The 18,182-nt window shown below is 40.3% G+C and overlaps 1 protein-coding gene across 6 annotated transcripts in view; it reads right to left on the bottom strand.

Moving 5' to 3' along the window:
- The window catches only part of LOC109030697 (RYamide receptor), a 195,898-nt gene that overhangs the window by 151,608 nt on the left and 26,108 nt on the right, over nucleotides 1-18,182 (bottom strand). For all 6 annotated transcript variants that reach the window (XM_072298425.1, XM_072298426.1, XM_072298427.1 and 3 more), the window contains one exon: nucleotides 16,606-16,668. In XM_072298425.1, the coding sequence (XP_072154526.1) occupies nucleotides 16,606-16,620 (15 nt within the window). In that variant the 5' untranslated portion in view covers nucleotides 16,621-16,668. The remainder of the gene's footprint in view (nucleotides 1-16,605; nucleotides 16,669-18,182) is intronic.

Raw genomic sequence — 18,182 nt, 5'->3', positions numbered from 1 at the left:
GAGCACTAAATGCTCGATTCTGAGTATATGAAAAGGAATCAACTGACATTTGCACCAGTACAGGCGGATTGAAATACTTCCTTTATACTTAGTTAGGAGCAAAAAAAAGTAAGAACTATTGCCTGTGTAGCAAAAATTGGCTTGTGTTGAAAAAGTTCCAAGTGTCATATCGTTCAAATAAAAATGGAGTTGACTGATTCCGAGAGCAGGAAAAGTGATACCAAAGATTTTATGAAACACTGCCTTTACTACTAATATTAAATATGAAAAAAGTTGATGAAAAAGATGATTATTCTGAAGATACTGATAAACGACTTGAAGGAAGTCGCTTTTCCGAAAAATTTCCTCTTTGTATTGAGGTTTATTTTCCTGTCCATGATCTTATTTTATATTATTTCTATTATTGCTATTTACTATTTGAAAAGTTATCTCACGCAAATAGACAAGTTTTTTCATTTAATATGACTAGTGTATAGTACAATAGGTATGTTTATAAGAAAAATTGTATGCTCATGTTGACACTTTTCAGAATATTGAGTTAGTCTTGAACAGATTCGCGGAAAAAATAATAAGGTTCTTCCTTGGTTCTACGTTCAATGCGCCACGTTCCATGATTAAAAAACACAGTGATGTCGCATCCATCTTAAAAACCACACAAACAAGTCGCCGTCAATCGTATTCGTGCGTGCCCCAGTTTCACCCACAGGAAATGATTGACACTGAACCCATTCAGATATACATTGGCACATTGTATTGAAAATAATGTAAAATGATAAGTCAATCACACACTAGCTCTCTCCGTAAAACATAAGTCCAATATTAACATCAAAATAAGCCTAAGACGAAAAAAAAATCATTTGAGCTCTTTGAAAATACATTTGAAACTTTTAAGGATGGCTTGGGTGCATTTTGCCTTCAATTTCATGGTGAAGGCGATGCAACAGTCCGATCAAGATGCAAGTTTAGTTATGATTAAGAAAACCATTCAATATATTTGCTATGCACTTTAATGATAAAACTGTAATGATATTTCATCAAGTAAAATTTGACTTCAGTTTGTTGGCGAATATACGTAATAAACCTACCAGAAGCACGAATAGCTGTTTGTTAGGAGATATATGCATCAAAATCTGATGTAGGGTCATATGTAACACCTGAACAAAGGAATACTTATATCGACGGTGAAACTACCAAACCACGTATCTCGGTTTGCGACGTCGCAGACTTCCTGTCATACTTTATTTTTTAAATGAAAAACTACTCAACGTCCAGTCTTGAAAATTTCTGTGATTTTTCCTCTTCGTGCGGAGAAAATTCTGTAAAAATTTCAAGGAATGATATTGATTTGGTCTACTTCAAAAAAATAAAATGCGAGCGTAGATTTTTAAACACCGCAAACGAGATACGTGGTTTGGTAGTTTCACCGTCGATATGTCCTCCAAGGCCACGGCTCACAATGAATTTTGTACCCTAGAATTAAATTTACCATTCCAGTAAAATCAGTGATTTAAAGCAGTATATGGGAAATTCGTTGTGCTACTAAGATTGTGTTTTTGTATATGCAATTGCATCAAACAAGACAAACACATTTGTAATAATTTTTGTAGAAAAATTACCAAAAGTCTAACAAACTTAGTTTCATACCAAGGCTGACTCACTCTCACTATACAAAGAACTCCTCAAATCTCAGCATTATTCTCTCTCTACTTTCCCTACCTTTTACTACTTTAAAGTTACTAAATTCCTTCCTCCTCTCAAAAGAGGGTATAGACGACGCCATTCGACTGTGAAACTACCAAACCACGTATCTCGTTTGCGGTGTTTAAAAATCTACGCTCACATTTCTTCAGCTAAAAATGCTGTCACTGTCTTCACCGGAATCATCTTCAGTGCAAGGACGGGTTTTAGGGCTGTTTTTAGGGCAGGTTGCATTTGAAGAGCAAGTTTCATCAGCACCATTCTCAGAAATGGATTCAAAAACAGCCCTAAAACCCGTCCTTGCACTGAAGATGATTCCGGTGAAGACAGTGACAGCATTTTTAGCTGAAGTAACAGCGAAAAATCTGTGAGTAACCATATACCTTATTTTCTTAACTTTCTTCATTTTCTATTTTCTTCTTATTAACTTATTTATTCATTTACTTATTGATTGCTTATTGGAATTTATTTAAATGAAAATTTCCCCTCGTCCGTTTATAAATTATCCGTCCGTTGAATTGTCTTATCACGAAGCGATACTACTGACGCATCATTGCAGCGTTGCCAAATAGTGCAGTGTGCGCAAACGTTATCGGTAAAAAGTGTGCGCAAATCATTTATTTTTGAAGTAGACCAAATCAATATCATTCTTTGAAATTTTCACGAAATTTTCTCCACACGAAGAGGAAAAATCACAGAAATTTTCAAGACTGGATGTTGAGTAGTTTTTCATTTAAAAAATAAAGTATGACAGGAAGTCTGCGACGTTGCAAATCGAGATACGTGGTTTGGTAGTTTCACCGTCGCATTGTAAGCTCATCCTATAACCATCGAAAAGCTCGTATTAGTTGGGCACGCCCGGACGCCAACCTTTTCGCCCTTTTGCACTGGCAGTTCCCAAACGGTGGCAACAGCGCAAAAGCGAATCGTTTGGTGCTCGGTTTAATTACGGGGACAAAAGCCCCAAACAATAAGCCGTGAATCGATAATCGCAATTACTCACTCACACCGCGCCCGGCCTTTGACTGCTCGACAACACATTCGCGTCGGGTCCTTTTAGAGACACGGGAAAATATATATATATATATGAGTCGCTTTTATAGCTCTCTTTGGCGCTGTGCGACGCCTAATCGCCACAAAGCTCGGTCTTCCCACAGGTCATCAGGGAGTTGACAATCTCTTGTCTCATTTAACACCCCCTGTCGCCAACCTCTCACTGGGCGTCCCCTACGTCTCCTCCCAGGAGGAACCCAATCAAGCATCTTTTTTGGCAGCCTCTCTTCCGTCATCCTATTGACATGACCATACCAAACAAGTTGTTTGGTCATGACGTCGAACACGATGTCATTTTCGACTTCCATTATCTGACGCACTCTATCATTACGGACCCGATCTCTCCTAGAAATTCCTGCTGACCTTCTCCAGAAATCCATCTCCGTTGCTCATAGCATATCCTGTGTCCGTTTCTTCAGCTGCCAAACTTCACATCCGTATGTTAATATACTTTTGACTACAGCGTTGTATATCCTCCTCTTGTTATCTTTGGAAACCCGCTGATCCCAGAGGATTCCATTTAACATCGCTATAGCCTTCCTTGCTAAGGTGTTCCACGGGAAAATTACTTGTGGCAAATGATGCACTGCAACAAAGTCGAGCTTCCTCTCATGGTTTCTGCGCGGAAAAGACGGTCATGTCAAAGTGACACGTTGAATATAAAAAGCCATTGAAAATTGAATGTACGGCGTGTGTGCTCAAAACTAAGGAGTCACACTATTTGCAGCCGATGTCATCATCAGCCGTGCTTATTTCGTTTAGTTTCCTTTATCATGCTGGTTATTCACCTCAATCCCCCAATGGAGGGCATGGATTCGATCGACATGAATCGATAGGGAAATGAATACGTGAATCGATCGACAAACCCGTGAATCAATCGAATTTCATCAATTGAATCGGTGTCGATTGATTCACGTTTTTAAGACGAACTGCCGCTTAAGTCAAATTTTTTGTCGATACATTGCTCAATTCGATCTAGCGAACTTTCACTGTACCTGGCACCAAATACCTAAAAAATTCTATTAAAAAATTGTATATTTTGTAAAAATTTTAATCGACGTACGATATGTGCATTCTTCAAACGAAACCGAAATTAAATTCGTCCCTGCTTTTATGAGAGTTTATATGGTCCTAATATAATCATCCCTTTGCATGTCTCGTTTAAATGATCACTCCGGAACAGATTTCAATCCTAGTGTTTCGAACAACCGAGCCAGCAACAGCCCAGAAGACATCAAGGCAAATGATTCCTTTTGTTCTACCGCCTAACTTTAAAAGTTCTATTTAAAAAAATGATATATTTTGTAAACATTTTAATCGACGTACGATATATGCATTCTCCAAACGAAGCCGAAATTTAATTCGTCCCTGCTTTTACGAGAGTTTAGATAGCCCCAATGTATTCATCCCTTTGCATGTCTCGTTTAAATGATCCCCCGGAACGGCTTTCAATCCTAGCGTTTCGAACAGCCGAGCCAGCAACAGCCCAGAAGACATCAAGGCAAATGATTCCCTTTGTTCTACCGTCACTTTCACTCTTATCACGTAGTTCGGCTCATTTTTCACCGCGATATGTCTACCCCGATTCCTGCTCCTGACTGTTCAAGATGCAAACCTCTCCAGGGGATTCAAGACACGCTCCTTCTCGCACCGTGCATATCAACCATTGCCTCACTGGAATATTTGCCTTTCCTCCGCGGGAAGCACCTGAAACGATACGCGCTCTGTAAACAGTAAGACATCCCCGAACTAAGTTTTTCTTATCTTGGGCATTAATTGCTGAGACGTGGCAAGCCGAGTCGACGACGACGCGCTATCGCGAGACACCCCGAATCCGGGAAGGAAGCCCCAAGTTCAGGGATACGCCTTCGTCTTCCCGGATTTCAAGGAAGCCGCCTCGCTTTGCCGCCGTGCTAAGGAAGAACGCCGTATAAACCCTCGGGCGTTGCCAAATTTTCTTTGATAAAACGCTAATTTCCTGGAGAACTTATACATATTTTCGCTCCAATTTTTTATATAATTTTGTTCGCAATTTCGGCTAAAGTTCCTGAAAATTTCGAGGAGAAATATTGATAACTTTCTTCGAAAATAAACAATTTATTAAGGGCAATTTGTGCGGCTCTCGAAGGTTCATACGGCGTTTTTCCTAGCACGGCAGTTTTCGTCTACGGTCTTACGAGATTATATCTAGGAAATCGCTACCTGGTTTCACTCGTGGAGAGAACGTTACTGTGGTCCATTACTGTGATACAGAGGAACATCGTTTCGACAAGTTAGCAGACCGTTACTGAATTTCCTTTGATTAATAACGAACTTTCAGGGAAGCTTGTGAATATTTTCCGCCAAAAGAGAATTTGCAGGTGTCTGAAATTTTGTGAATTTTATCTTTAAAATGGTACTGCTAGGAAAACTGAGTACAAGGATATCCTTGGTTTCTAAATTGGACAATACAGGTCGAAACGCATAGGCGAGGAGAGCCGGGGGAGGAGAGCCAAGGGAGGAGAGCCGGGGGAGGAGAGCCGGGGGAGGAAAATACAGATGCTAGAAGTTAAATCTTGGGAAAGTTGCAAGAAAGGGGGTATATTAAGAAATTTGGGAGCTTTCAACTTACACTCTTACTCAGACTGATTTGATCATTTTTTTTAAAAAAAATGAGGTGTTCTTGGAGTATGATAAGTCATTTGGATTTTTCTCTTATCGTTTCCGCCCCTTTCTTCTTCCTCAGATCCAGTCCACTTAGCTGAGTACCATGATCCTGAATTCTGATTGGTAAATTTCATGTGGCTTCTCGACCGATTTCAAGTTTCCCCAGGTTATCCGACTAAAAAGAAAAGGGTGAAGGGTGTGCCATAGTCCTTGTCAAAAACGTGCAGTATGAGAAGAATTCTCTTTCTATAAAGTAAGAATAAGTAGCTGCCCGAGCTGCTTTTGTCAAAAAAATGGGCGTGGAATCCACTCGGAAACAAAACACGAGTGTGACAAACAGAGGTAGCTTTGATTGGAATCAATTTATTGATCGACCTTAAAATCAAATCAGACAGAAACTCCGCCAGTAATTGCTGAACTTTGATTTTCCCTCCGATAGAAATCCGATTAAATGGTGTTTTGTCACCTCGTTTTCAGTTGGGCACTCGGAAAAACGAAGCGACGAGAATGCAATCAATTAACAGCAAGAATGTGCTCTCTGAGCGCCGCACAGTGGAGCGAGCAACTAGAAGAGGTCGAATATGGAATTTTTGGCTAAAGCATCAAATTTTGATGTTTAATTCTTCACATTTTAAATTTTAAGGGGTGCCTCCAAAAGAGAATTTCACGAAAAAACCATCGGAACCACTTTTAGAGCTTCGGAGTCTTATATAAACGGAGTTAAAAGCTGGTTAAATTTCCGAATTTTATCCGACCTCTCCTATTTACTAGATCCAGTGTGCGGCGTAATGCAGCCGGGCGTTTTATTTTCAATCGAATGACATGTTTCCAAATCCCCAAATGCAACAGTTCCGAGCGGTTGTTCCACTTGCGCGCGTCCTTTGACAAGTTAAATCAACTCAAAATTGTATAAAACAAATAGATTCGCGGTGGACCGAACCGGATATGTTTAGAAAGCATTTAGTCGCGGGACGGCGGAGGGAAAAAACGACAGAGATATGCGCTAAAATCTGCCAATCGGATTATGCACATTGAGCTTCGAACAAAAGCATGAACTGAGGACCTCAAATTGAAAAACAATTGAGGGAAGCATGAACATGAATGGACTCGTTCAAAAATGGTGGATAGCATTTTGACAGTTGAAATTGGATGTGTAGATTGTTTTATCAATTCGACATTAGCGAATCATGGATAAAATATCATGCGGACTTTATACGGTAAAGAGAGCACGGGGTTGTTGGATGATACAGACATTTCCAATTAATTTTGGTAGTACCCCAGTAACTTAGGTTACTGAACCTAAATGTAGCGGCACTACCACCATTCATTGGAAAAGTAAATTTCATCCAACAAATTGAAGGAGTATCTCAGTTTTAGAGAACAACCACTAACACATTTTTTTTTTCGTGCACTATTGGGCTACTGAATTGTGTTTGCTTGTCTGAGGGTTGCAGGTCATACAGTGTATCTAAACGTCAAGTTTTCAAGACAAAAATCAATAATGATATTGCCCTCTAAAAGAGGAAACTCTTTGTGCGAACGCCCCATATGTGACTATGTTCCCAAATGCAATTGGGCAACTGACAACGTAATATCTTTTCTGTCCTGCCGGCAACCCTTCATGGGGTGTCCCTGTTGCCTTCTTCCCGAGGGCACCTATAATTAATTTTATTATTATTAATTCTAAACTTCATAACGTAGCAAATTCTCTCGTCACTGACACGTTCCTTTCGTCAGATAGTCGCCGCCAAAAATCTATTTCAGTTGCATTCAATATAGCCTGGGTTCGCCTCGTTTAAATTTCGATCGAAAGTCAATTGGGGTTTCAAAGAATTGTCAGAAATCGCGGCTTAAAGTACTAATATTTGCAACGCGGAAGTGCAGCTTCACACCGTACAAATATGCTAGCGTTATTTAACGCAGAACAAATATGAGCAATGAACAACCACCACTTTGTTTGCACCCCGTATTTAATTGGCGCTGCCTTCATGTTCATGAAAACGTGATGAAACCTGCCACGCTCCAACTTTCATGATCGCAGCGTGAATGAATCCATGATTTACGGAAGTTGCAAAATTAATCCCATTTGTTAACTGTTGTATAGTTCAGCGGATTTTTACATGTCCGGGTCTAGAGGTTATATTTTGCGCTTTGCAAATCATGAAGTAATATTACTGCAGTAACAGGACGTTTTCATGTCTCTACGAGCACAAAATTCATCAAGATTTTTTCTCCACATGGTGTCTTTTGCTCCAAATCAACAGCGAGACTGCAGAAATACGTGTGCCAGTTGCTCTGTTTAGAGATCTCCGCTACTATTTTATTTTTTAGAGGAGACCAATTAGCCAACATCATGGCTTTAAATTTTCTTAGAATATTTTTTACAAAGAGAGGAAAAATCACTGATATTTTAAAAAATTGACGTTCAGTAGTTTTCCACGTATAAAACAAAGTATGACAGGAATTCTACAACGCTGCACACCAAGATACGCATTTCTGCAGTTTCACCATCGGATTTTATTCCTGATGGTTCCAAAGGGGGAAAAAGAACATCCAAGAGAAAACAGAGAAAGAGCGATATATTCTGTAGGATCTCTTCGTGGTATCATTGGAACTTATTTTAATACTCAGCAATTTTGACGTACGTGTCAAATACATTCTAGGGTATCCACTTTTTTAATTAAAATCTCTTACTGGACGCTTTTCTTTTTCAACATCAAAAGAACCACACATCGCAGCACCAAGGCCTTTCCACCAGTATTTTTTCCGATTGAGCGAAACCAAGGAGAGGGGGAGGAGCATTTTTCCAGTTACATTGTTGTCAGATTTGATTAAAATATCTTCTTCGATGACTTCAGTGTAAATACAGTCGGTGATTTCGCTTACGCTGTGCGGCATCTTCGGTTCGGGTACGTCCCCTGTCGAGGGATGAAAAATGATTCGGTGGTTACTCTCTCATTGATACTCGGTAGGTTGAAAAGCGGACGTTTATGTCGTATGCACTGTTGCCGCTTTTCGCCTGAGTTCATGATTGTTTACATGGCGCTGTACACGGAGAAAGTGGAAACATGTTGGCGCCCCCCGTTCTCGCCCCCGGAACTCCTGTCCGATAAAACGCTGAGACAAAGCCCATCGACCGGAAAATCACGCTAATGACGTTTTTAGCCGTGACGTCATATCAGAACATCGCTTTTTTTTAAACGCATTTTCAGTGGCACGATACGTTGAAGCCTTTCCGGCGTGTCAGTGACAGTACGGTTACAGTAGCGAGTCCTACATTGTCCGAGAGTGTAACCAGACATTTTTTTACAACGGTGTTATTCGATTGGAAAATCTTGTTTCTGCTGACCTACCCTTGGCATGGAGTTGACCTTTTTATTAGCACTTGTCAATTTTGAAACTCGTTGCCACGTAATCGTAATTTCTGGTCACTTCCTGGTCACTTTTATTCTTGGTCCATTTGAAATGGAACAAGCCACGGCGCCTTCAATTTTACAGATGCAACACGGACATCCATCAAGCACGAATAGTTGTATCTCAGCGCCGTCTTCAACGCGCATCAATTCCCTTGCTCTATTCCATTTTCATGTTTTGTTGGTTCCGTTCGTCTTATTCGAATTAGTGAGATGGAAAACACACCAATGCGGAAAAAGTAAAATGTTCAGGAAACACAAAAAAGTGCGTATAGCAGGCGAAGAAGTTACTTTAAGAAACAGCTTTTTGGTACCAAAGGATACTACAGAAGTAAATGTCGTGCTTGGGACAAAATGCCGAATTACAGTATTCCTGCAACAATTGCACTATGTTTATAATGTTTTTCGTCGAATATAATACTTTATATGTTTAAATAGACGAGACTGGTACGGTGAACAACATTCGATGGTAAAAATATTGAGATTGAAAATTGAAATATTGAAATATTTTAATGTAGTCTGTTTTTGTGGAGAGAAGAGAAAATTTTTACATTTGGTCTTGTTGCGAAGCGCGAGATTAACAGGTCACAGGGTGGTCACTAAGGTTTAACCTAACCTGCCGCACAAGGAAATAAATCATTCCGAATGAAAGACAACCAAAGAGCTGTGATAAATGATACCGAAGTCAGCATCTGGCTGAATACAAAATCCTAGCGTCTTATGAATTGAGTGGAGGATTACAATTCAGTTAAACAAAACGAGGAAGTGAAACTGGAACGTCCCACATTTTTCATTTGAAGCTATCTACGCTAGAAGACGCTCCTTCAGACTTGTGATTGACGTCACTTGAAAATCGAGGTTGAAATTAGAAAACTCCGTACCCCTTTTGGTAACTGTTTCTATAAAAGTAATTTCAGTTTTCAATCAGATTTTATTGTTTTATTTTTAGTGTTTTATAGGCTAATCGAACCTTTTCAATAAGGAAATTGCAATAAAATTGTTTCTCGCTCAGTTTTCAAAAATGGTCTTAACAAATTGTTATATAAATATTTGAGCCGTTTTTATCCTAGACCATGACGCCTCATGCAAAACATGCTATTATGCATTCTTTTCCCCCACCCTAAATTTTCATCAATTCACAATATTCAGTATTCAGAGGACGATAAGAACACATTTTAGGATCTAAAATCAATTTCTGCCTCCGTAAAAAAGTCGGAGGGAAGAAATGTGTAAAGTTACGTGTCTCTTAAACACAAATATATGCCCAGGTGCAACTCTCCCTGAATTCGGTCCTATCTACCTTCTTTTCCATGAGGAATACAACTAGTTTGGTTCAAAAACAAATCGCCACTGTTTTTATTGCAAAAAAGAACAAAGAAGAAAAAAGGGTTTTAAAAATTACTTTTTTAGTTTGAATTCAAGGGATTCATCTTATTTTCATAAATTTGCTTTTTCTATATTATATTTCCATTATTGTACATTACCTCATAATGAGAAAAATAATATAAATCTTTTTTAAAAAGAGATCAAATAATATCCTCTTCAAAAAAAGCAATGACATTTTTCAGGACGACTACAATAAAATCCGACGCCGAATAATGAATTCGAGTAGTAACGATAGGAGAGGCAGCTCAAGCTTCAAGTCCGGAGGCAAACATTCCGGAGGCAGGCAATATCCGCATTTCTCGTGTAGATATTACTCATTCATAAGAACAGAGGCCTGAACTTAAAAATCAGAGTTTTCCGCCCCTGGCAATTGAATCGCGATGCGGAGAAAAGTGAAAGAAAGTCTACCCCAACTTCGAAGTTTTCGCCAAGTATCTGAGCCGAGCATCGAGAGGCGGGGGCATTAAGATATGAGGTTGCCGGAGGACGTATTCTAATATTAATATTTCGCGCTTTATGCCAGCTTCTTTCGGCGGAAATCTCAATGAGCCATCTGGCATTCGAGTCGGGGTGGATTTTTTTAATTTACTCTCATGTGGGAGCGGCGCGGCGGGAAAGGGTGGCAGGTATTCGCTCCAACCCGACTCTCGGAAAACCCACGTGTATTCTCTTCATAAGCGCGGAATACAAAATGAGAAAAATAAGTTAGCGTCTTTCAATTGAATCCTAACGCAGCGTTAGTCACCGACCGAGTTGATAAAAACCTCTGAAAAATACGCGGGACACAACGGGGGACGCGGGGTTATTCCGTCCCTTCCGACAACCGCGAAGGAGCCGCGGGATGAGAGGGAATTTAAATAGAGCCATAAATATTTTCCTTCGACGTTTATATGCCATCGTTCTTGTGTCTTTGAGGATCGCTCCTTCGCGCCCCGATCGGGAATAAATTGGCAAATGAGCTCGAGTGAGAGGCGAACGGGGGAGGGCGGGGGGGAAATATGAGTTTTCATATCAGACGTTAATGTGTTCCTGGAAAGCTCGAGGCGCAGAAAGGGTGGTTAAGATACAACTTTGAGCAAAAAGTTGAGCGCGATCTTGATTTTATCGACACGAAAGTATTTAAAGTAATTTAACTCGTGGAAGCGGGCATTGGGAATTGCGCGCCACCGAGTCTGGTGTTTCAAGGAGCAATTTCAAACGCGAGGATAATCTTTGCAGATTATCGTCGACTAATCAAACTGAAGTCAGTTTTATTTTGCACCCACTTTTAAGTTCCTTAACGGTTATTTGACAAAGTGGAAGTAGTGGAACATATTGCGTTTTGAAGAATTTTAATGGAACGGAAAGCGAAAGACTCGTCGTCAAATCATGCAGATCAAGTTTCAGGGGTATGAGATGTGGTTGACGCTCCGCAGCCCCTGACAAGATATATATGAACAATAAAAAAAATATTTTAAAAAGTGGGTAACAACCCTGGTAAAAATTGGCGATAGGAGCTGCGTTTCAAAATACCATAGGGATTCTTATAGCCGGATAAAGAAGGCAATAGAAAATCATATAGCTGGCTGTAGAAAGCGGAGCAAATCATATAGCCGGGCTATTCGAAGCGATAAAAAAGTATGCAGCTGGGCTATAGTTCCTATCGCCGGGCTTTACACTTTATCGCCATCGGCTATAAAAGGCTATAAGAAATTGTGTAGAAATTCGTGTGCTTTGGAAATTATTAAGTTTGATACGGAGCAGCCAACATAATATTCACAAAACACACATTATATTTTCCTATAATACATATTTTTTTTCATCAATTAAAATGAGAATAATCCATGCAGGATGTGCAAACATTTCAAAATCATGAGTTGAAAAACGCTGACTCCGCAAGATTATATTGGAGCATAACACAGAGCGGAGCGGCGTGCTGCCAGCGATAAGCGCGCACCAGCGCCTACAAACCTAACTGGGATACTTCACGCATGGCGCAATGCGTGAAGTATCCCTGTTAGGTTTGTAGGCGCTAAGGCGCTTTTCGCGCTGGCTGCCCGCCCGCCGCGCCGCAGCGTGCCACGGCGCTTGAAGCAACTATTTCACACCAGAGGTATTGCACAGTATCATACGAAATTGAAGGCGCTCCAACATATTAGGAATGGCAGGCATCCTTCAAAAGTACGGAGCTTCCCTCGCAAAATAAATCAAGAAACTACGGACCAAAAAGAGAGCGGTAGTCCAAAAACTCACTAAATCCTAGCATCCGTAATTAGTAACATGTGGCATACACTTTATCGCCTGGCTGTTGCTCAATCGCCATCGGCTATAAAAGGCTATAAGAAATTGTGTTGCCGGCTATAGAAGCTATTGAAAATCTTACTTAGGCTTTAGGTCTATGGGATTTTGGAACTCATATTCTACTGCCAATTTTTACCAGGGGAGGCTAATTTTCACGAATAAAACTGAAACGTTTCGGCTTAAAACCCAGCCTTCCTCACTTGGATAAACTAGAAAAAGAAAAATGGTAAAAATTTAAAATAGTACCTGGCTGTACCTTTCAGAGCGAGGATGTTGTTATGATAGAAATTTTGATAACACACTTAAACGCAGTCAACTCGCTTTGAAAGGTACATGCAGCTAGGTACTTTTTTAGATTTTTACCATATTTCTTTGTACTATTTTATCCAACTGAGGAAGGCTGTTTTCAGCCGAAACGGTTTGGTTATATTCGTGAAAATTAGCCTTGTTACCCGCTTTTTAAATTGTTTTTTTTTTTTTTTTAATTTTTATTGTTTCAGAGGTACCAAGGGGCTGATTATTTAATGCAATAGACAAAGCGATAGACAACAAAGACAGTGGGAAAATGGGGGGGGGGGGGGTGGGGGATCCTACTGGCGGAAGCGGGTGGTTGCAATGCGGACAAAGGAGGTTGATAATTGACTAGTTATTGGCCACCGACGAGAGACCCTACAGCTAGTCCAGTAATTTCCCCCTTACTCTATAAAAACCACCTGTTTTAATTATCAATATTTCAAAAACAAATTACTCAACTCTCTTGCTGACACGTTTCATTTTCAGTCATTATTGAAGCTCAAACAAAATCGGATGAAATTCATTATTTTGAATTTATAGACTTTGTCTCATGGCAACGGTGGATTTCGTGGCTTTCCCACCTCCATGGATACAGCCGCCACCGATGTCAGAATCTCCGAACTTGCAAGAGGAGTCACGGTGGCACACGTCGTCGCTCCTCTGACGTAAGGGCGTGTCTCGATTTCCACTTGAGCCTTGTTCTCCGTATAAACCTACGCTTTCTAGGGCTCATGTTCAAATCGAGATACGCCCTTACGTCAGAGGAGCTACGACGTAAGGCTGGGGCGCAGCCTAAGCCGAATTTAATATTCGCAACCGACTGCCTTTCGCCACCCAATTCCAGGACCCGTGACCTCAGGCGACATTACATCGCTCTACGTGCAGCCAGAACATTCATCTCGGGACCCTGAGCATCCTCTCGGGCCATTCTTCGCGCATCTTGACTCTCTACACTTCACACCGAGGCACCAAGTTCCGAGCGAGCACTCTCACTTTGACGGAGTACGTGTTGTTATTGCATTCACCCTCTCCGGTATACATGTATTCTTGTGTGTACGTGACGATGAAAGTTTCGCCCCGCAAATGTTCTGGTTTCAGCAATTTTTTGCGCCGAATGGAAGGCAGACAATCAGCTTGTTCGAGCGAGTTCGGCAGAGAGGAATCTAGAGCATTGCGCTGTGGCTAACTTCTTCAATACCCACAAATAACTCCAACCCCCCCCCCCCCCCCCCCCCCCGCAAAGGCAGGGATTCTCATGTATACAGAAACATTTTCTGTTACAAAGCACACTTTTTTGCGTGTGATTATTGGTTTTTCATTCTTTTGAGCTCTTTCGGAAAATACATCATAACACGGTTGATGGAGACTTTTTATTAAGAGTAATGTCTCAAAGTCCAACGGAGGGGCTTGGAGAACAAAGCGCTTAAGTGCAATTTTTAAAAAAATTGAGATTTCAAGTTAAACTAGTCTTCATGCATATTCTGTGAAAAAGGCGCTCCAAAATTCCAATATTTAAGCAACAAAAAGTCAGTTTGAACTTTCTTTCCGACATAATAATCCATGCAATTTCGAAACTTCAAGCACGTAATTCTCGGAATAGCAAAAACTGCACTTATGCGCCTTGTCCTCCAAGCCTCTCAACTGCTGTCCAAGAGTTCTTGATTTCATGAACAGACCACGATCTGAAGCGACGCGAAGCGCCTTGGAGGTTGGGCCGCACAGTGGCTAGGGTGGGTCCCCTAGTGACATATAACACTTTTGGAAAAAGGACAAATTCACAGGTATTAAATCGAACGTGTCGCAGAGAAGACAGTTACTCAGTCCTCAATTTATATCTCCTGTTCCTGCTCACACAAAATAAACTGCCTTCAAATCACCGTTCAGGCAATTTTACTTACACATTCGTGCACTTGATTGTATTATGAATCGAAATCAATAATGCAGCACTCTATTTATTTTAGAAAGGCGTGCATGACTTTTTGTCTTGTGACAACTGCAAGTTAAAACGTTTGTCTTTACGGGGGGGGGGGGGGGGGGGGGTGCTGGAATGTGCCCCCTACGCGGCCCAACCCCCATGAGCATATTGTGCCATCTGAGACCCGATTTGCGGGTTCCTCGAGAGTTCATGTGAATTGAGCCGACTTTTTGAGGACATACTCCACGCAAAAATCATGAAAATCAGCCCGGTGGATTTTAAGAACGAACTGGGACAGCAAATGAAGATTTATATTATTTAAATGGGAGAATCCACACTTTATCACGTGTCATAAAAAAACCCAGATTAAATTTCCAAAATCTAATTTGAATGGGCTCATTCAGGGACTAACGCCTGTCGAAAGTCGCAAAAATAATTGAAATTGGCCCAGTAGAACGGTGTAGCGAACCGTGATCAAAATTGAAAATTTGGGAAACAGAGAGCTTACAGGTAGTAATGATAGCTCACATCGTTTTTATTGGCGTATACATTCAGTGGTCAACCGTTCTTTAGATTTGAGCACCGTGGCAACAGCAGATAAGAATGATAAGGCACGTCTCGAAGGATACGTGGCTCACGTATTAAGTACGCTTCCCCCAAAGTTCAGTTACACGACCGCAGGCGACGGGCGTTTAGAGTTTCCTGACACTTATGAATACTTACGCAGCATCTCGCGAGCGTGCACCCCTAAAATTATACTCCACTTGACGAATGAAACTTTCACTGTGATTCAATTGAAAGAGCCAAACTCCCTCCTCGACTAAGGGTGAAATAATTTTCCAAGGATATCACAATTACGTGTTCGAGCATCCTTGACATGGTTGTTATAAGTTCGGTTGATGGAACTCTCACGAGGGTGACAGATATTGATTAGAGTGGTAATGAATCCGTGTTCTGTATTAGTATTTATGACTGCACGAAATCTATAAGCTCCTAGACCTCCTAAATGTGCGTATCTTGTAACGCTTAGTTACAGCATTCTACCGGGCCGATTTTCATTATTTTTACGGCTATCGACAATGGTCTCTAGATGAGCCCGCTTTATTCAGATTTTGAAAATATGGCCTAGGTTCATATTATAGTACGTAGTAAAGTTGCAAATTCTCCCATTTCCAATGTAATTTTTTATTTTTTGTCATAGCTCGTTTGAACGTTCTGCTGGGCTGATTTCCATGATTTTTGCGATTATCAACAGGTGATATGCCCTGGATGAGCCCGCTGTAATCAAAATTTGAAAATAGGACCCAGGTTTTTTATATTAGAGGAGACCAGAATGCTCAGAAAGGGGGGCAAAATTTGAAATTCCCGCTAATTTTTTTTTGGTCGTTCTTTTGTCGACGCGGACCTAAGAGTACGCGACGAGGCACTCTCTGGGGGTTAGGCCGCGTAGCGGCCAGGGAGCATAGCCCCCTAGTAATCTAATATGATGGGGATACGAAACTCTCTTCCATTAATTTTAAAACCCTTCAAATTTAATTCAAACAATCACGTCATTCTGAACGTACGCTAAGATTTGCATTTCTTCGAACTCGCATCTGAGACATAGTATTTTATGTAGCTCGGTTTCTAGAGTCATGTTCATGTTGATGCTTGTGTGATATTTGATAAGTGCCTATGGCATGTACATATTTTTTCTATAAAATTGGAGAAGGAGTCCACCTTTAATTTTATGTATGAAAATTTTAATCAACGCCTCATACAAGAAATTCCAGTGAGAGTTGAAAAAAAATTAAAATGGGAAATAATGTAGAACATATTCCTTAACGGAAATAAGGGGCATCTACTCAAAATTAGTTACAATTTTTGAAGATTTGAGCTTTATTAAGTAATGCTATTTTAAAACATGGTAATCTGTCTTACCTCGTGATGATCCATTCTGTGGCAACGCAAGTATTCATCCAATCCATTTAATTATATTCTGCCCTGTAACACAAGATAATTTCTCTTCAGAATTCAATTCTTATGTTGCTATTCTACAAATGCGCCCTAAGGCAGAGAGAAGGGAGTTCCTCGTTAGTTTCTCATCAGATAAGTGAAAATACTACCAAAAATTACTTTCTTTCATTCTCCTAACGTCAAACCAGGGAGTCGAAGAAATAAAAACCACCAACCATGGTAAATTATGTGTACAAAATTATAGTCTCTGATTATCCAAAAAAGATAAATGAAGCATCCAAAAACTACCAAGTCGTGTATAGAAGCATCTAAATTGAAAATTAACCTTCAAAGATACACGCAAAATTATGCGCAATAAATGGCAGAGTTGTAGCTCTTAAATGTCGTTTCCCTCACGATAGAACGTGTCTCCATTTCAATGTTGCCAAATATCTCCTCAAAAATTACATACTCACTAGAAATATCTTTGGAATTTCATACTAAAAATTTCACCAATTTTTCCTCTGATTCCACGCAAAAATCAGATAAATTTTGGTTAACAATTGCTCAGGTGCGCTTTTGTAAAATAAATTAATTATTTGCGTCAATTCGGCAACCAGGGTATGGAATTACGTTCCTTCATCCGGAAGACGACGAAATAATTCACTGAGGACTTTTTGAAATCATCATTCGCATATTGATTATATTTCTTTTTATAGAAGGTATAAATAACTACTCGAAACTTTTCATCCCCTCTTATGAGGGGATGAAAAGGATGGATGGATCTTATGGATTTATATCCCTGTTTAATTACTTTGATCTACAGAGTTTCTTAAAATGTGCTACGACGCTTCCAGAAGTCCGCATCCATCTCGTCTCACAATCAGTCACGACGTATTTGAGACACGTATTAGAGCAGAGTCAATTGATCCTCCGCTCAGGTTTACACTAACACTATTTTACTCTGGATCAAGACATTAGGGGATTTAGATGACTCTGGATGTGCACAACGGCCTAATTAAAGTGCAATTAGTCTCCCGCAGCATTCTGAAAAGGCTGAAAAGGCCGCGCAAGTCATTCAGGCAATTAGCCGAGTAATTTGAGAACTTGGGGAAATCCGGGCTCCGCTAATGAAATACAAATGGAAAGTGTACCCGTATATTGCTTGTTTCATTAAAGTTGCGAGTTAAATATTAATCAAAGTTGAGTCACCTGTATACCTCTGCAAGCTTTTAATTTAGTCGGCGGCGAAACGCCCCGAACTGAAGTTTTCTTTGCTCAGCTTTTTGAAGTTCGAGATTTGTAGGAAACCGGAAACACCATTGTCTCAATTTTCCACCTTCAGGTTTAGCAAGATTGTTTTTGCGTACCTAGTTTTACGTCTGTTGCACTTCTGGCACTTACTAATTCGGTTTCGAGAAACCGCTGACAAAGCCCATCTTGGGTGAACTTTTCCCACGACGAAAATAAAATTAAGTACGCAGTCGTAAATAATGAGGAGGAAGAGGTTGGAGAAATGGAACGACATGTAATGCCGAAATTCAAGTTGTATTAAAGCAAAC

Source organism: Bemisia tabaci, chromosome 3 (assembly GCF_918797505.1).
Source record: "Bemisia tabaci chromosome 3, PGI_BMITA_v3".
In the NCBI taxonomy this organism is placed as follows: Eukaryota; Metazoa; Arthropoda; class Insecta; order Hemiptera; family Aleyrodidae; genus Bemisia; species Bemisia tabaci.
This window is presented reverse-complemented; position numbering and strand designations above follow the sequence as displayed.